At 47.0% G+C, this 20,671-nt stretch overlaps 1 protein-coding gene across 9 annotated transcripts in view; it reads left to right on the top strand.

The window, feature by feature from the left end:
* The window catches only part of MPDZ (multiple PDZ domain crumbs cell polarity complex component), an 856,387-nt gene that overhangs the window by 357,491 nt on the left and 478,225 nt on the right, over nucleotides 1-20,671 (top strand). For all 9 annotated transcript variants that reach the window (XM_086961394.1, XM_086961393.1, XM_086961386.1 and 6 more), the window contains one exon: nucleotides 6,795-6,915. In XM_086961394.1, coding sequence (XP_086817520.1) covers nucleotides 6,795-6,915 — 121 coding nt within the window. The remainder of the gene's footprint in view (nucleotides 1-6,794; nucleotides 6,916-20,671) is intronic.

Raw genomic sequence — 20,671 nt, 5'->3', positions numbered from 1 at the left:
CTTCCAACTCCTCATTCTTCGCTTGTATGACCGCCAGAACTCTTTCCATACTGAACACTTTGGACGAGACTGTGGCCAGGCCATCCTCCGTGGCTGAAACTCGCTGCTCCACTTCTCCCATCCGTTCGTTCTGGCGGTCAAATTGCGTCGCCATTTGATCAAGACGATGATTGACTGACTCCATAGTGCCCTCAATGGATTGTAGAGTCTTCTGCATTGCCACCAGTGTGGATTCCAGATTAGGTGTACCCCCAGCAGCCCCACCTTGGTCAGAGTCCACGGGCGCCTGGGAGGAAGTGTGCGTAGCCTTTTTTGCTTCAAAATTAATTTTAGGCTGGTTTCTTTCAGGCCTGCCCATGGCTGCTATTGGGATCAGCGCGGTATCAGGCTCAGGTACTCAGGGCAGTGTGTCCAGTGAAGCCTTTCAAAATAATATCGGATCCTTCACCTGTCGCTACCCGCCCCGGAGCACGTCCAGGCCCAGGCCTACAGGTATCTCCAGTCTAGGCCAAATAGTCCCTCCACCTCAGCGGGCAAAGCGTGCCAAAACAATGTCCATGCCTCCACACAGTGCAGGTGTATACAGTTGTGCGCAGATCCCAAAGAGGCGGAACGCCAGCACCGGAGGGCCCCCTGACAGCGCCGATGGTAAGACTCTTAGCGCTGGAAGAGCGCAATCCGCTAGTACTCAGTGTTCAGCAGCAATGTAAGTGGAATGCCCAAGATGGCGGGCGCTCCTCCGGTCCGCGACCTCCAATGCAGTAGGCCCACCAGGGAACCAGTGTGCCCACGAGCGCTCCTCCAGGCAGCCCAGCGCGTGCTCCCGCCTGTGCTCCTGACCGCACCTCAGCCGACCCTTCCTCCAGCCCCCCCGGCCCCTGCTCGCGCGGCGCGGGCCAACGCGGCCCAGTACCACCTCCGCAGCACCGAGCTAGCGTAACACCTCGCCCCACTCACCGGGACCAGCAGGGCCAAGTCCAGGCCGTCCAGCGCACCGAAGCCGCTCCGGAGGATCCGCGGTCAGCTCCGTCTCGGCGCTGCAGCAGTCCCGAAGCGCCGCCTCCCAGGCTCCGCTCACACAGCCAGCGACGGTGTCCAGCGCCCAGATCTCCTCGAGGCCTCAGCTCCACAGCCGCCGGGTTCGCCGTCCTGCACGTCCCAGCCCGGGTCGCTCCGCTCCAGACGCCCTTAGCACAGCCGCAATTCTCCCACAAAGCGTCCCAGGGGGTCACCGAAGATAGCGGAGTTAGCTCAGCCGGGGTGTAGGGCAAGAGCGCCGGGGAAAGAAGGATAAATTAGCGGATTTGCAATGGTCGGGACGGAGCCTCACACAAGTGCGGCCATCTTGTCCGGCGCCCTCTAGCGCCCCCCCCCAGAGTATGATAAGTTAACAAGCATTGCTAAACCATCGCCCCATCTTCTCTCTATGTTACCAATCATCAGTGAATGGCTTCCTGCAACAAGTCTTACTGGCATGCTCTTCTGACATGTTTTACAGATGTTTATTTAATGCGATTTTATATAGTGCGAACTTTACCCGAAGGTGTCAGAGCGCTTTACATAAGAACCAGTTGCAAAATATAAGGACTTAGGATTACATGCGTTACATAGAAGATGCAAACAGAAAAGATTGCAAATGTACAAGATGTAAAGTCACGCAAGGAAGAGATACAAACAGAAACAAAAATTGCAAATGTGCAAGTAGTAAAGTCACTCAAGGAAAAGATACAAATGTATATTCTCTAAGAGTCACATAGGAATGGTAGAGAGTACAAAGGTCTACGGCATATACTAGTGATTAGAGTTATCTCTTTATACATAGGGATGGGCTATGAATGGATATACTCTAAGAGTCACATAGGAATGGTAGAGAGTACAAACTTCTACTGCATATACTAGTGATTAGAGTTATCTCTATATACATAGGGAAGGGGTACGAATGGATATACTCTAATAGTCACATAGGAATGGTAGAGAGTACAAAGGTCTACTGCATATACTAGTGAGTAGAGTTATCTCTATATACATATAAACACATAGTAGATTTTCTCAGGGCAAGACCCAGTTGGTCTCCTGGCTTGAGGGAAAGTAAGTTGTTAGTCAAAAGATACAATTAATGAATTTAGGAGCAGAACTACTGTGCTGTGAAATAGGACTTGGACACTGAAATGGGCGAGAGGTTGGGGACTCATAATTGTGATGTGTGCTTCAGCCGGTGATACCTCATATATTAAAATGTTTTGGGTCATTCTTAATGACGGTCTAACAGACAGGGCTCTTTAACCACTTCATGACATGCCAGTGATGACGTGGAAAATTAAAACAATGGTATTATAATCATTCAAGAATATTTTCCACAACCGCAAGCGAAATCTCGACCAGTGCAAAATCACCCAAATCACTGTAATTTCCCCCATATGCATAGTTAGGTTCCCCTAACATTGATCAATGTTAATCACAACAAAACTCCAATTCTCTATGTCAATGGTATGGGTGATGGTATCTCTGGATCTTTCGACTAAGACGATTCTGACATCTTCATTCACTTTTCTTCAACAACTTATCAATACTTTATTTCACTCATTCAATCAACCCAAAACATTAATCCAAAGAAAGACACAATCAGAGCCACAGCACATTTACCCTGTTCGAATAGCAGCTTGTTGGATTTTCAAGTTCTGGACTTTGGGTTCAGGAATCGTGATTTTTAATAAAGTTAGCATACTATTTTTAAAGCTCTATTCAGGGTGTGTACCATTTCCTCTGCTACTAGATCTGATAGAGCGGAAAGTTTTAAAAACAAGATTACCAGTCAACCCTTGACTTGACGATAGAGATCTCCAACTCCACGCCAATTCCATCTCTCAGTCGACAGATCTTTACTATCCTGCTAGAATGGAGCACAAATCAAATTTCATCAAATTACTTTTTTGTTAGAGTTCAGTCAATGATGAGAGATTTTGTAAAGTTTGACAACTTTATTTCTCATTAAGATAATAGTAATTATTTTTCTTTCTTTTATTCAGGTCAGTCAGATAAATCTGTTTACAGAACTTTCAATAGAAATTTTGTTAGAGTCAACATCAATCAATCAATCAATCAGTGAACTTGTAAAGCGGGCTACTTACCCGTGAGGGTCTCAATGCGCTGTGGGGAGGGTGGGTGCTGCTACCACTCGAAAAGCCAGGTCTTGAGGAGCCTTCAGAAGGTGAGCAGGTCTTGAGTCTGCCGTAGATGGGTAGGGAGGGTGTTCCAGGTTTTGGCGGTGAGGAAGGAGAAGGATCTGCCGCCAGAGGTCGTTCATTGTATGCGTGGGATGGTGGCAAGGGCGAGGCTGGCGAAGCGGAGCTGGCGGGCAGGGGTGTGGCAGTTGAGTCCGTCGTTCTGGTAGGCTGGTCAGGTGTTGTGGAGTGCTTTGTGTGCATGGTTGAGGAGTTTGAAGGTGATCCTCTTGTTGACGGGGAGCCATTGCAGGTCTCTTAGGTGGGAGGTGATGTGGCTGCGGCAGGGGACGTTGAGGATCAGTCGGGCTGAGGCGTTTTGGATGTGTTGTAGTCGTCGCAGGTGTTTGGCCGGGATTCCTGCGTAGTGTGCGTTGCCGAAGTCCAGCCTGCTGCTGACGAGGGCTTGGGTCACTGTTCTTCTTGTTTCTGTCGGGATCCACTTGTAGATCCTTCAAAGCATGCGGAGGGTGTTGCAGCAGGGGGAGGAGATGGCGTTGACCTGCTTCGACATGGAGAGGGAGGAGTCGAGGATGAATCCTAGGTTGCGTGCGTGGTCCGTTAGTGTTGGAGCTGCTCCCAGTGTGGTCGGCCACCAGGATTCGCACCACTTAGAGGGGGTGGGACCTAGGATGAGGACCTCCGTCTCGTCTGAGTTCAGTTTCAGACGGCTGCTCCTCATCCACTTGACGGCGGCCTTTTTCAACTTGAAAAATAATAGTGTGCTCCATAAAGGAAAGAATCCCTATCTTAATCTAAAGGACCTAACCTATCCTATGAAGAACCACTTAAGAGTTCCACTTGGAAAAGATTTTCATGGATCAACAAGTGAAAAGTTATAAAGGATCAAACTTTCCACAAAGAGCAGTTTCATAAAGAGAAGTTTTTGAAACTCAGACGAGTTCACCCAAAAGTTACAGTAGCAACTGCTAAATCAGGTAAAAGGAAATGATCACAGCAGTAGCTAGGATCAGCACAGAAGAGGAGAGTCACCTTCAAAGGCAAGAAAAAAAAATAATCACTGTTAGCAGATTACAGTAATTTGGGGCATGAATAGCACAGTCAGGTGCCAAGGGGTATGACGGGGAAAGGTGCATAGAATGCCTAAACTCTCTAGCTAGGAACACATACTATAAAGAGAATATATGTTTCAAACTCCAGGGGTTGAGGTATCTAAAGCTAATGGTGAAGGATCTTGCGATGCTCTACCCTCTCTCTTCTCAATCCCCACAGTTGACGCTGTAATCAACATGGAGTTATCTGTAGTTTGGTAACATCTTATACAGTTGCTATAATAGAGAAGGTTCTCACGAGAACCTTTGCAAACCTACTCTGTTCGTTGTTAAGTATTCCATTGTGTTTTCAATGGACTAGTCTATTAAAAAAAACATTTTCTATTTTCAGTATCCTGGTTAAATCATGAGAACTATAAGCACATGGCAAATGCATTTGTCTAAAAAAATGAAATCATGTGGTGTGAGAAAGAAAGAAATACATTTTCTTTAAAACAGCACATTTCAGAGCAACGATGAGTTCTGCAGTCAAATGCTAGCACTAAATTAACATTTTCGAAAAGCTTTTATTTTATTTAAAGGGGAAGCTAAGAAAATACGAAAGAAAATAAGGCCTAGCGGTGAAAGGTCAGTAGGAATTGGAGTTCCTGCAAAATATTATGCTGCACGGTAATTGTTATGTTATGTTAGTCAGTATTTATAAAGCGCACGGCTAGTCCACGGAGTGTCCTAGCGCTGAGCAAAAACCCCGACATTACAGAGCAGAATACATCACCATGCGAGTTACATTCTAAAAAGCCATGTTTTTAGTTGTCTCCTGAAAGTGAGGAGATCCTGGGCCTGCCTTAGGTAGAGGGACTGGTCATTCCATAGTCGGGAAGCCTCTCCCTGAAAAGATCTGCCTCCTATCCGGGACAGCCGTATCTTAGGGGTCTTGATAACTAACTTGGCAGAAGACCTCAGAGTTCAGCCTGGGGTATAGAGCTGCAATCTATACCCCAGATACGGGGCCCCTATTTTGTTGAAGGCTTTAAAGACCAGTACTAAAGCCTTAAAATGAATCCTCTTCCGTAACGGAAGCCAGTGTAGAGAGGAAAAAAAGGGGGTCACATGTGTTCTTGGCCCTGCCAAGAGTATAGCTCTAGCCGCCACATTCTGGATCACCTGTAGGCGGACAAGTAAATACTCGGGAAGGCCTAGGTATAAGGCATTTACGTAGTCCAGTCTTGATGCCACCAAGGCCTGGATTTCCGTCTTCCTATGTGAGACTGGAAGTAGGGGGAGAAAGTTCCTTAGTATTCGCATTAAACCAAAACAGATTGAGCCTGTGCCTTCATTGAAAGAGAGTCGTCAAATTTGACCCCAAGATTTTTCACAATGTTGACAGGCGTAACGGGGGGGGGGGGGGGGGGCATGTCTTGTGGCCACCAATTGTGCCATGTTGCACAAGGATGGGAGCCAAAGAACATGTTCTCTGACTTTTCTGAATTGCATTTCAATTGATTTTGCCTCAGCCAAGCAAACACCTCTGACAGACAGGTGTTAATCCGATTGTCATTTAGCTCAGTGCCCCTCTCACAAGTAAACATCAATTGTGTGTCATCAGCATATGACACTATTTTGCCTCTGTGTTTCTCGGCTAGAAGTGCTAGAGGGGCCATATACAAGATAAACAGCGTTGGGCTTAAAATTGAGCCCTGAGGAACCCCAACATTCATGAGGAGGATGGAAGCCGAGAAAGGCAGAGACCAAATAGTTTGCTGCCGGTTATTTAAGGAGACAAACCATGTAAGTACCGTGCCTCTGATACCGCCCTCCTCGAGCCTTCTTAGTAGTCCATTGTGAGGCACGGTATTGAAGGCAGCGGGAAGGTCCAACAGCACTAAAACAGCATCACCCCCTTTGTCGAGTGTGGTTTTAATAGTTTCAGCTACTTCTAATAGGGCACTTTCCGTACAAAAATTAGCCCTAAAACCGGATTGGCTTGAATGTAGAAGATGGTTGGCCTCCACGTACTCCGTGGTCACTGAATTGACATATCTCTCTAAAACCTTGGAGAAGAAGGGCGGAAGAGATATCGGCCTATAATTACTTGCCACCGAAGGGTCGGCTGTTATTTTTTTTAAAAGGGGAAGAATTTTTGCATCTTTACAGATTTTCAGCATTTATTTACTAGCACGTTTAAGAAAGCACATTTTCCCCAGTTCATTTTGCTATGCATTTTCTGCAATAACGTCAGGTCACATTTTCCACTCATATAAGGTTTCTTCGTCTAAAATGTTCAGCTTCCAGACCAGCCCCAACTATTGAAAAAGAATGACAGATAACTGACATGTTTGATTGTGCATTGGCTTTCTCAACAAATAAAAGACTGTGTTCTATATGTTATGTTCTTTCACATTACTCCAACAAAATATGCCCAGTCACATGACTTCTACCGCTGTGTACCAGATTAACCATAATCTTTGATTCGAGAAAATTGCTGGACGTTTTCTAAATTTGTCTGCGCTGTAACCTAAAAGCCCTTGATTGTGCTGACACTATGTTTTCTTATTTCTAGGACAACGAATATTTAACTGATACAAACCCTACCTCATCTACAGAGGAATGCCCCCCTGAGATCACATCTTCGAGCCCGTTCGAGAGGACAATCACCATAGCAAGAGGCAGCTCCAGTTTGGGTATGGTATAGAGATCTGATTTTCTGCTGTCGCAGACACACTTTTAAAAAAAAACATTAAAATGCTGCACGTCTCCTAGATGTTGTGCCCCTGAACAATGACACCAGCAATTTCGTTAGTGATTCCGCCCCTCTTTAATTGAAACGTGTTCCAACTTTATGTTTTACTTAGGTTTCACTTTCTAACATCTTGGTTGGGGGTAGGTGGATGACAGGCAGATAGATAGATAGATAGATAGATAGATAGATAGATAGATAGATAGATTGATTGATTGATTGATAGATAGATAGATAGATAGATAGATAGATAGATAGATAGATAGATAGATAGATAGATAGATAGATAGATAGATAGATAGATAGATTGATTCTATATCCGTCCAATACTACAAAGCAACCTGCTAATTAGTATTTCCACATGGGCAGTACAACCGTGCAATTTGCCCTTACAAACTTCCCCAACATTACAGATACGTTTTGTTTTTTTAAAACACATTTTTATTGTGTTTTTCAATTGACACAGGCTCACATCATTAACATTCCCATAGCAAGATGCATAGATCGAGAGAGAGTGTTGGAACCAAGGTACTAGTTACAAATATTTAAAGCGTACAATGCTGAACATCGTATTCCCACCTACTCTCAAACTCAAGCATTATCAATTAACCCCGCAAGTGACATATTATTCACAACATTCACTCCTGTCATAAACATTACAAATACAAGTTCACGTTCTGGAGGAAGTTCTCTGCCTGAATGCCCTGGCGTACTCAATGAGTTGGGGATATTTCAAAATACAGGATACCGTTCTCGAAAGGAAAAAGTGCACCCAGCTCACCGTGGATAAATAAACAAAGTTTTCTTCATTGGATTTTGAAGCATGCGACGGTTACACATTCCCATAATGTTCATATCCTGCCATCTAGTGGTTGTGCTGGAAAAGTTCACTTGTTTTCTCTAGACTTTTAAATGGGGACATCAGCTAAGGTTTTCTGTAATGAGACTTCTAAGAGTGACTGCCTTAGCAGTAAAGGGGTTAAAACGACACTGCCGTCAGTGCCATCTTTAGATGTGTTATTAGTTCAGGCACAGTGGAAAAGAGTGAAAGATTTCCAGAAAATTAGCAAAGAAAAGAATGGCCCCTGTGTCAATATTAACATTTGGGTTTTCGGCACAGTCACCGGAGCTAGATGTGTAAAGATTGTGTCACTCATTTAAAGTTTTGGCGCATTCTATTTTGAATGTTAGGAAAGTGGCATACACTCAAATTAAATATTTTAAAAGCCGCAGTCAAAGCTTTGTCATTGATGTCTTTGACATGTAACCTTTATTTATGATCGATTACTTAAAATTATTACATGATAAAACCACACAGACCTTTAATTACAAAGCACTAGAGCACTAATACATTATTCTAAAAATGATAGATAAAACATGATACATTTTAAAAAAGATGAATGAGTCGGAGCAAATAGCACCCGATTTTTTACAGGTTTGGATGCTAAGTACAGCACCTACAATATACAAAGCAAGAGAACACTAACAATTTTTCAATGATTCAGTATTAGTCAAAATAGATTGTAATGTGTCAGAAAAGAAGAAGCGGTTGAGCTTGGAGAGGTGGTTGAGATCTGCCCATTGCTGTGTCCATAGAACAAATGAAATTTCCATAAAGAACCCGTTACCCCATCTACCCAATATTCTGAACAGCAAACATGCTTGATCAGTGATAGGCATGTTTATGCTGTCTAGGAGATTGGAAACTTTTCTAATATCATCATTACTAGGGTTTACCTACCCTCTCTGTCCACTTTGACTGTAGTTGGCATGAATAGGCCTGCTTGCAGCATTCATTTGATAATGTAGTTTGCCAATGCTGAATACTTAGTGTAGTAACGTTGACCCCCTTCACCTCTTTAGTAACCTGACCTCTCCTAATTATTTTAGGTGGGATTCTGGAACAAATACTTCACACACTCCTGTGTGCTTGGAATAGGAGCAAATGTTATTTATTTTGTTCATTGTATGCATGCCGTAGAAATGCCAGGTCATAGATATTAGTGGATTATGTCGTACCATTCTATTGCTAACTTCATACGAAGGAGAGCAGGTATTCCCTCTTTTGTCAATGCAAGTCGATGTTGATGAATACACCTTGACATTGTAAGAATGTCCTTGCTCTAATGTGAACAATAGCATAATCTTAAATCTGTTTTTAAATATCTGTGTAACACCCCCAGAGCTCTTTCCAATCCATATAGGCAAGTGAATTATTGTGCGGGCCAACTTGTGCATTATACATCTTGAACAAAAAATGTATATAATTAGAAAGCCAGGTATAATTAACAATACCTAAGTCCTACAAATCAGAAAGTTCTAATTCATTCACAACAGATTTTTAGCTGAATGTGGGTTCAGCACTGTTAGATGATCAGTACTGATGCTATGCCCAAGTGATGAAGCCATATCAAAAGACTTATTCTCTGAACACAAACGCTACCCTACTCAGAAAGAAATAGGGCTATAATCATTATTTCTTTAACAGCTGTTAGTTTTGTGAAATATCTGTATACTTGGATAGACACTAAACACAATCGCATAAATAAAAATGTAGTAGGGTGCAATTTAGGGAAGACCCAACACTGAGATCATACACGTGATAATTCACAACATTAAGGCAATTGAGATGGTATTTAGTATATATTATTCAAAAAAATATACACAATGCAACATGTCCCATGTGAAACAGAACCCAAAAGGAACACATACAAAGATCCCTTTACAAAACATTATTAATAAAATCAAGAATGAAAAACAAGGGTTTCTAACACCAAAAGCAAACAACCACAATTTGGTTTACACAGGAATTTAAACCAAGCCTTTTGTATAAAGGTAAAAATGGAAGGTGGCACCCCAAAACCCTGTGAGATCTCTCCTCAGTGAACAGCTTAACTAGTGCAACAAGTGCCACCTCCTCCAAAAGCCATTTTTCGATGAGAAGTTTAGCAATGGGACCCTCCTTTCCCTTGGGCATTCCCACTATACAAATATTCTTTTGCCAAGAATGGCCCTTGATGTCTTCTTCCCCGCCCTCAAGGAATTGGATTCTACCAGTGAGTTCAGTTATCTGTTTACTGCGTTATTGTGTTTGGGTTTAAGATCGTGTAGAATTCTCTTGTTGCTGACCCTTTCAGCTAATTTCTGCTGCTCTTCATGCAGTAAGTTGAGGTCAATGGCTATGAACTCTATTTTATTGTCCAATGCAGTTTGCCAGATGACGATGCAGGTTCTGAGAAGCTAGGTCATTCATGAACACTCAACATTTCAGCTTTAGGAGGGCCTGGGGTCACAGGATTATTGGCTGAGTTGACACCTTATTTTCAAGGCCTTCATCTTTCCCATCAGGCAAGAGTCAGGCAAGTCTGTCAATCACTAATACAGTGATAGGTTGTTCAATGAGGGAGAAGGAGATCGGGCAAACACTGCATGTAGCCTGTACACCAGTGGAGGTCCCAGTCTGCTGATGTGATTAAAGCAATCTGACTCCACAATGTTGGCGATGTAACCAGCAGGCAGTTGTAGAGCAACTTTTGAGCTCTTTCCACCTGTAGGAGAGTAGGGTCTGCTATCCTATGGTCACCCCAATTTTTGCTTTTTGCTTCACTGGTTTTCGACTTACTGAGGCTGTGGGCCTGCTAATCAGACCCCCAGCCTGCTGTTCTCTCTCTAAATTTATAATACATGTGCTATAGGTACATACCACAATTGGAAATGGACTCCTTGTCAGCCCCTGTACCATGCACTATAGGTGCTCAGGGCATAGGTGCCACCAAGGCCTACCAGGGGCTGAAGCATAGCTTTTGCCACCCCTGGCTGGTTCTTAAATTGACACAACTGGCTGATCACTCAGCTGGGGCAAGTGGGTGTAATCACCCCTTGCTTAGATATAGTATACCTATATCTAAACCTATATCTGGACACATATATAGCCTGTAAGCCACTCCTATGGAAGGCCTCATCAATCCTGGAGGCAGAGTGCGTGGTTTTATGTGAGATGGAGCTCTGGCATGAGCTGAGCCTGTCTACAGCTGTCGGGAACAACTCCCTAAGCTGATCCGGGATAATGCCATACCATATACTCATAAGCGCCTTATAATCCTCGCGGTTATATAGCAACTTTGGTTTGGCTTTATCAAAGCATGTCGTGTAAGGTGTCATACGAATTGGAATACTACCCCCTCGCCAGTTCTGGCGACGGGGGTAGCATTCCACCCTTCTAGAGGGAGAAGACATGTTACTTTACTGAAACGCGGTTGATTTAAAATGAGCCTCAGATCCACAAAATGGATGCCCCTGCCACAGACACGGGTCTGGCCTCCTGCTGCTGACCAAAACTCGGCAGAGGAGGCCTGGACAAAGGGTTTCCTGTCGCAGGGCGGTGTTAAACCACCCCAGACAGGAGATAGTGGATTGTAGTAGGGAGGTTTCAAAGAAACCAGACACTGCCTGGGGAGCACAAGGATGCCCCTTGCATAATCCGGCCAAACCGGTTCTGGGGCCTCCCAGCCCCTGTCCCAGCGCGGCCTGGATCAAAGGAAAGGGGTGTAACCACCCCCTTCTTGGGTCCCACCCATAGGAGGGGACCTAGCAGGATGTCAAGCCCACCAGATTCGAATAAGAGTGGGAGCAGTGCCAATGCAACGCAGATCATCCTGAAGAAACATAAGAAACGAATTCTGGACCCTTCGACTTTCTACTCAACGCAGAAGACTGAAGAATCTCCCTTGTGGTCAAGGAGTGACCACCCTGTGCAAACAGGCACCATCCAGCCCTCGACCCTTGCTTTGTTGCAGTTCCCGCTGGAACTCGAGCGACAGAGATTGACGAGATCAAGCTTGCCTGCCTTCTACCTGCCCGATCCACAGTCCCTGCAGAGCTGAGACCAGTGGAGGCGACCGGAAGCGTGGGGCACGCCATCTTGAAAAGGCCACGAGACGCTGACCGTGCAGCCCACGAGTGATCCTCGAAGCTGTGCACCGGGGTTTGAGAAGCCCCCACCCCGAGCTACACTTGCACCCAAGCTCACCCCTCCACACTCGACGAGTGCTGCGTGGGGCCCTTCTGCTTGTTTTGGCTCGACGCGTTGGCCCGGTCACTTGCCAGCTGGCTTGTGGCCCCTGTGCCGACGAAACTTGAAATACGACTTGCTTTTCTGGTTGCTCCAGATCTGCACCAGCTCCTGTGAAAAGGAGCCCCCACTCTGACCCTCCTGGTTCGAGTGATAAGCAATCTCCCGGTTCCGCGTGGATTGCTTTTGCCAAGTGCTGTTTGCTGCAATCTTGAAGCCGACGGTGCTGACGGCGAGAGCCTACGTGGGACAGATCGTGACCTGCTCCTGGACGTCGCAGATGCCCCAGAGCCCACGTGACAGCGGAGAGAAGCCTATCGACAACCACCTGATTGCGCCCGACATTGCCTGGTTCCGTCCTGGTTCCACCCTGGTCACTGCTGAGTGACCCAGACTCTATCCCCTCTGCTTTCAGGTACTTTTCTACTTCGATCCACCCTTGGATCGCACCGGACACTTCTGCTTCACATCGCCTGCAGCTGCAACAGCTCCAAGCACCAAGAGCCTGCGTGTCAAGACCCGACGCCACTTCGACCCTGTGCACCCACGGCCTGTGGGTGAGGTAACATTGCAACGCCGGTGTACATACACTGGTACACACCTCTAGGGTCTGTGTCTAAAGTTTTGTTCCTCTAGGTTCAGCGGAAGTATCTTTTCATTCACTTTATCTAACTTTTACGCACCATTGACATTGCATTGGTGCGCGCCGCACTTTCCGTGCTGCACCCGTCTCCTGTGGGCTACTCCCGACTTCAGCATTGCTAGTCCTGACTGCTCCCAGCGAATCTCTAGGCCCTAGGCCTAACCACTGTTCGATAAGTGTTCCTTATACCACTTTTTTAGTATATGGTCTGAGTGGCCACCCGCCCTCATCCATAATTGTGCAACTTTATATGTTTTACTGTGCTTTTGATTTAACGCTTGTGCCCCTTTCCTCATAAAGAGTACTGGGGAGTAATTTAGAAATAAATACATATATTTTTATAATATATACTTGTGATGTCCTTTCATTTGATTACAGGATTGTATGTGGTAAAACAGCTCGCTTAACACGACCTCTTAAGTTAAGCCTTTAAGGCTGCTTAGTCCATGCTACCACTAGGATAGCTTGTCTAACAAGGTTGACTTACAACCAGACATCTTTGGGGTTTGTTTGGACTGATACCCAGTGGTTCCAGAATTGGAAACACTACATATCAGGCCAACTTCTCACATTGGTGTGCAGCGGTGCGGATTTGAGCTTGCTGTTGTTTTACCATTGCAATCTTTATCAAATTGAAAGATCACATCAAGTACCTTAGGTACATATAAATCAAAAGCTTAGCATATTAAGTTCTACTGAATTTAGTAGTTGTAGATTAAAGGGATTAGCACACCCTGACTACAACTCACTAGCAAGGTACAGTAGGAAAACACTTAGTGTAGGTAAGTGCATCACTTACACCTCACTAGCAGTCATGTCTGATACAGGTAGAGCCTCAGGCTCTGCTCCTGTAATAGTTGATCCTATAGGGACAACATCCAGATATGACAACCTTAGCCACAAAGACCTGAGTGCCTTGTGCACAGCCAGGGGGCTAAAAAAGGGCAGAGGCCCTACCATTCCTTCCCTAATAGCTATCCTGGAAAAGGATGACTTAGATAAGGTGAGTCAGGCTCCCTTAGAATCAGGTGAAGGGATACACTCCCCTGAGAATGAGAATGAGAATCTTCCAGAAGATGAAGAAGAGGAGGAGGAAGAGGAAGAGGAAGGCTCTGATTTAGAAGAGCCTGAAGATCAGGATCAGAGGGGAAACCAGGTACAGGTTGCCAGGCTTAACCAGGCCAACCTGGACCTACATGAGAATGGAGAGGGCCAGCACCACTCCAGATCTCATAACCAAATTCTCCCAGGTAACAGGAGGGTGAGATCTCAATCAAGGGACTCTCATCTTTCTAGTGCCTCAAGAGAATCTCAAAGAGGGATGACTCCCTCCCAGAGGAAAGAGCATAGGGCCAGAATGAGGGCTGTCCAACTCTAGATAGAGAGGGAGGAGGTAGCTCTGGCTCAAGCTAAACTTACCTTGGCTCAAGCTAAACTTACCTTGGCAAGGGAACAGAAATTAAGTGGCTTAGATGCCACTGGTGGCAGCAAAGTTCCTAAAGAAAAAGACAGGGCCTATGACAATAGAAACCTGACAAAAATTGTGCCCCCCTACAAGGAAGGGGATGATATCCACAAATGGATGACTGCTCTTGAGAGGGCCTGCATGGTACAGCAGGTCCCTGAGGATCAGTGGGCAGCAATTTTATGGTACTCCTTTTCTGAGAAAGGGAGGGACAGGCTCCTCACTGTTAGACCTGAGGATGCCAAAAACTACTCTGTTCTGAAGAGTGCTCTTATTGAAGGGTTTGGCCTAACCACTGAGCAATACAGGTTGTTGTTCAGAGACACCCAAAAAGCACAGACTCAGGACTGGACTGATTTTGTAGATTGTGCCACTAAGGCTCTGGAGGGTTGGCTGCAGGGAAGTAAAGTTTCAGACTATACAGGATTGTACAATCTTATGATGAGAGAGCAGATCCTTAATAACTGTCAGAACCAGCTGTTGCATCAATACCTTGTTGACTCTGATTTGACCTCTCCCCAAGAATTGGGAAAGAAGGCAGACAAATGGGTCAGAACAAGGATCAAGCAGAAAAACCAGAACCAAGGTGACCAGAAGAAAACAGACCAGAAGGGTGGGAATCAGAAAGATAAAGAAAAGGACCAGAAGTCTTCAGGCCCCCAAACTAGCAATAAGGAGGGGGGTTCCCAAAATGGAAACAAGAAAAAGAAGAATGATGGCCCAAAGAAACCTTGGTGTAATACCTGCAAATCAGTTTCACACTGGGGCAGTGAATGCACTAAGAAAAATCCAGTCCCCACCACTGCAGCTCCTAAAGCACCTGCACCCCCTAGTACAGTTAACAGTGGTGGTACACAGCCAAAGGGTTTAGTAGGGTTGACCCTGGGTACTGAGGTGGAATCTGGCCTAGTCAGAATCCCCACACAGGCAGTTCTCCTATATGATGTGGACTTATCTTTGCCCACTGCAGTAAGCCCCAGTAACCTGGGCAAATATAGGCAGACTCCCTTAATCAATGAGAAACTGGCTCAGGCCTACAGGGACACTTGTGCCAGTGTCACAATGGTGACACCTGACTTTGTGGACCCTGGACAAATTGTACTAGGTGAAAGTTACCTAGTGACCAATGCAAGCAACTCCACTACTTCCCATAGTGTGGCTGTTGTGAACTTCTCCTGGGGAGGGGTAGATGGCCTAAAGAAAGTTGTTGTGAGTGCAGACCTCCCAGTAGACTGTCTGTTAGGCAATGATCTTGAAAGCTCAGTTTGGTCAGAAGTGGAGTACAGGACTCATGCAGAAATGCTAGGGATTTCAGCTCATGTCCTTGCAGTGACAAGGTCTCAGGCTAAGAAGTGCCTTCCTGAACCAGTGGTGGATCTTGAAACAATAGACCAACCACAACCCAAGAGAAGGAGCAAGAGGGTTAAGGCTGTGCCTTCCCACTTGCCCCAGGTTGAGGATCAAGTTTCACAGGAAACAGATTCTGCAGTCCAAGAGGAGACTGTCTCAGAGGAGCTTGAACCTGATCAGGTTGAGTTCCTGGGGACAGGGGGACCCTCAAGGGCAGACCTGGGGCAGGCCCAATTAGATTGCCCTTCACTTGAACCCCTCAGACAGCAAGCTGCTGCTGAGGCTGCAGGGAATGCTCAAGGTACCCATAGAGTGTATTGGGATGAAGGACTCCTTTATTCAGAGGCTAGAGACCCCAAGCCTGGCACAACCACGAGGTTGGTTATACCTTTGAAGTTTAGGGGCTTCCTTCTTACCTTGGCCCATGATATTCCCCTTGCAGGACACTTAGGCCAGAATAAGACTTGGGACAGGCTTGTTCCACACTTTCACTGGCCTCACATGTCAGAAAATGTCAAGGAGTTTTGTCGCTCCTGTGTCACTTGCCAAGCCAGTGGTAAGTCAGGTGGCACAACAAAGGCCCCCCTGATACCACTACCTGTGGTGGGGGTACCCTTTGAAAGAGTTGGAGTAGACATTGTGGGTCCCATGGATCCTCCAACAGCATCTGGGCACAGATTTATACTGGTGGTAGTGGATCATGCCACCAGGTACCCAGAGGCGATTCCCCTGAGGACCACCACAGCTCCTGTGGTGGCAAAAGCCCTCATTGCAGTTTTCTCAAGAGTGGGCTTTCCAAAGGAGGTTCTTTCAGACAGAGGTACCAACTTTATGTCTGGATACTTGAAAGCAATGTGGAAAGAGTGTGGAGTAAACTATAAGTTTACCACCCCCTACCATCCACAGTGCAATGGGCTTGTTGAAAGGTTCAACAAGACCCTAAAGGGAATGATAAAAGGTTTACCAGAGAAGCTTAGGCGGAAATGGGACATCCTTTTACCCTGCTTGCTCTTTGCTTACAGAGAGGTCCCACAGAAGGGGGTTAGCTACAGCCCTTTTGAACTTTTGTTTGGCCACCCTGTAAGAGGTCCATTGAGTTTGGTGAAGGAAGGATGGGAGTTACCTCTCAAAAAGCCTAAACTAGACATTGTGGACTATGTACTTGGTCTCCGCTCCAGGATGGCTGAATACATGGAGAGAGCATCCAAAAACCTTGAGGCAAGTCAAGAATTACAGAAAGCTTGGCATGACCAAAAGGCTGTTCTGGTTGAGTACCAGCCAGGGCAGAAGGTGTGGGTGTTGGACCCAGTGGGGCCAGCAGCTCTCCAGGACCAATGGACTGGACCCTACCCTATCATTGAAAAGAAGGGAGAAGTCACCTACTTGGTTGACTTTGGTACCCCTAGGAGCCCCCACAGGGTGCTCCATGTAAACCGTTTGAAAGCATTTGTTGACAGGGAGGACATGAGTCTCCTCATGGCCACAGATGGGGAACAGGAGGAAGAGAGTGACCCTCTCCCAGACCTGCTTTCCCAGAACCCTGATGATGGTTCAGTTGATGGAGTAGCCTTGGCAGGCAGCCTCACTGAGCAGCCACAGGTGGACTGCAGACAGGTGCTGCAGGCCCACAGACATTTGTTTTCACTCACACCCAGCCAGACTAACTGGTGCACCCATGAGGTGGACACTGGTGACAATCTGCCTGTGAAGAATAAGATCTACAGGCAACCTGACCATGTCAGGGATTGTATAAAGGCTGAGGTACAAAAGATGTTGGAGCTTGGAGTGATTGAGCCATCAGAGAGCCCATGGGCTAGCCCAGTGGTCCTTGTGCCAAAACCTCATACCAAAGATGGGAAGAGAGAAATGAGGTTTTGTGTGGACTACAGAGGTCTCAATGCTGTCACTAGGACAGATGCTCATCCCATTCCAAGAGCAGATGAGCTCATTGATAAATTGGCTTCTGCCAAGTTTCTGAGCACATTTGATTTGACAGCTGGCTACTGGCAAATCAGACTAGCTGAAGAGTCAAAAGCCAAAACAGCATTCTCTACCCCTAGTGGACATTATCAATTTGTGGTAATGCCCTTTGGTTTGAAGAATGCACCTGCCACCTTCCAAAGGTTGGTGAATCAAGTCCTTGCTGGGTTGGATGACTTTTGGGCAGCATATCTAGATGATATTGCTGTCTTTAGCTCCACCTGGGAGGATCACCTGATCCACCTGAAGAAGGTTCTGGAGGCCCTGCAAAAGGCAGGCCTGACTATCAAGGCTACTAAGTGCCAGATAGGGCAGAGCAAGGTTGTGTACTTGGGCCACCTAGTAGGTGGGGGTCAAGTTCAACCACTGGAGAGCAAGATCCAGACCATACAGGACTGGGCTCCTCCAACTACCCAGACACAAGTCAGAGCCTTCTTGGGCCTGACTGGGTATTACAGAAAATTTGTAAAGAACTATGGGTCCATTGTGACACCATTGAATGACTTGACATCCAAGAAGATGCCCAAAAAGGTTCAGTGGACAGTTAGCTGTCAAAAGGCATTTGATGACCTGAAGAAGGCCATGTGCTCTGCACCTATCCTGAAGAGTCCTGACTACTCCAAACAGTTCATTGTACAGACAGATGCTTCTGAGTTGGGGGTGGGAGCTGTGCTTTCACAACTTAATCAAGATGGTCAAGACCAGCCCATTGCTTTTATTAGCAGAAGGCTGACCCCCAGGGAGAAACGTTGGTCAGCTATTGAGAGGGAGGCCTTTGCTGTGGTTTGGGCCCTGAAGAAGTTGAGGCCATACTTGTTTGGTACTCACTTCCTAATTCAGACAGACCATAAGCCCCTCTTGTGGCTAAATCAGATGAAGGGTGAAAATCCCAAACTGCTCAGGTGGTCCATTTCCCTACAGGGGATGGACTTTACAGTGGAGCACCGCCCAGGGACTGACCATGGTAATGCAGATGGTCTCTCCAGGTACTTCCACTTAGAACATGAAGACTTATCTGGTCAAGGTTAAGTTTAATGTCCCTGCGTTTGGGGGGGGTTGTGTAGGAGAGTAGGGTCTGCTATCCTATGGTCACCCCAATTTTTGCTTTTTGCTTCACTGGTTTTCGACTTACTGAGGCTGTGGGCCTGCTAATCAGACCCCCAGCCTGCTGTTCTCTCTCTAAATTTATAATACATGTGCTATAGGTACATACCACAATTGGAAATGGACTCCTTGTCAGCCCCTGTACCATGCACTATAGGTGCTCAGGGCATAGGTGCCACCAAGGCCTACCAGGGGCTGAAGCATAGCTTTTGCCACCCCTGGCTGGTTCTTAAATTGACACAACTGGCTGATCACTCAGCTGGGGCAAGTGGGTGTAATCACCCCTTGCTTAGATATAGTATACCTATATCTAAACCTATATCTGGACACATATATAGCCTGTAAGCCACTCCTATGGAAGGCCTCATCAATCCTGGAGGCAGAGTGCGTGGTTTTATGTGAGATGGAGCTCTGGCATTAGCTGAGCCTGTCTACAGCTGTCGGGAACAACTCCCTAAGCTGATCCGGGATAATGCCATACCATATACTCTTAAGCGCCTTATAATCCTCGCGGTTATATAGCAACTTTGGTTTGGCTTTATCAAAGCATGTCGTGTAAGGTGTCATACGAATTGGAATACTACCCCCTCGCCAGTTCTGGTGACGGGGGTAGCATTCCACCCTTCTAGAGGGAGAAGACATGTTACTTTACTGAAACGCGGTTGATTTAAAATGAGCCTCAGATCCACAAAATGGATGCCCCTGCCACAGACACGGGTCTGGCCTCCTGCTGCTGACCGAAACTCGGCAGAGGAGGCCTGGACAGAGGGTTTCCTGTCGCAGGGCGGTGTTAAACCACCCCAGACAGGAGATAGTGGATTGTAGTAGGGAGGTTTCAAAGAAACCAGACACTGCCTGGGGAGCACAAGGCTGCCCCTTGCATAATCCGGCCAAACCGGTTCTGGGGCCTCCCAGCCCCTGTCCCAGCGTGGCCTGGATCAAAGGAAAGGGGTGTAACCACCCCCTTCCTGGGTCCCACCCATAGGAGGGGACCTAGCAGGATGTCCAGCCCACCAGATTCGAATAAGAGTGGGAGCAGTGCCAATGCAACGCAGATCATCCTGAAGAAACATAAGAAACGAATTCTGGACCCTTCGACTTTCTACTCAACGCAGAAGACTGAAGAATCTCCCTTGTGGTCAAGGAGTGACCACCCTGTGCAAACAGGCACCATCCAGCCCTCGACCCTTGCTTTGTTGCAGTTCCCGCCGGAACTCGAGCGACAGAGATCGACGAGATCAAGCTTGCCTGCCTTCTACCTGCCCGATCCACAGTCCCTGCAGAGCTGAGACCAGTGGAGGCGACCGGAAGCGTGGGGCACGCCATCTTGAAAAGGCCACGAGACGCTGACCGTGCAGCCCACGAGTGATCCTCGAAGCTGTGCACCGGGGTTTGAGAAGCCCCCACCCCGAGCTACACTTGCACCCAAGCTCACCCTCCACACTCGACGAGTGCTGCGTGGGGCCCTTCTGCTTGTTTTGGCTCGACGCGTTGGCCCGGTCACTTGCCAGCTGGCTTGTGGCCCCTGTGCCGACGAAACTTGAAATACGACTTGCTTTTCTGGTTGCTCCAGATCTGCACCAGCTCCTGTGAAAAGGAGCCCCCACTCTGACCCTCCTGGTTCGAGTGATAAGCAATCTCCCGGTTCCGCGTGGATTGCTTTTGCCAAGTGCTGTTTGCTGCAATCTTGAAGCCGACGGTGCTGACGGCGAGAGCCTACGTGGGACAGATCGTGACCTGCTCCTGGACGTCGCAGATGCCCCAGAGCCCACGTGACAGCGGAGAGAAGCCTATCGACAACCACCTGATTGCGCCCGACATTGCCTGGTTCCGTCCTGGTTCCACCCTGGTCACTGCTGAGTGACCCAGACTCTGTCCCCTCTGCTTTCAGGTACTTTTCTACTTCGATCCACCCTTGGATCGCACCGGACACTTCTGCTTCACATCGCCTGCAGCTGCAACAGCTCCAAGCACCAAGAGCCTGCGTGTCAAGACCCGACGCCACTTCGACCCTGTGCACCCACGGCCTGTGGGTGAGGTAACATTGCAACGCCGGTGTACATACACTGGTACACACCTCTAGGGTC

The sequence above is a fragment of the Lissotriton vulgaris genome, chromosome 3_1 (assembly GCF_964263255.1).
Source record: "Lissotriton vulgaris chromosome 3_1, aLisVul1.2, whole genome shotgun sequence".
Taxonomy (NCBI): Eukaryota; Metazoa; Chordata; class Amphibia; order Caudata; family Salamandridae; genus Lissotriton; species Lissotriton vulgaris.
The sequence above is the reverse complement of the archived record's forward strand: the minus strand, read 5'-3'. Positions and strand labels throughout refer to the sequence as shown.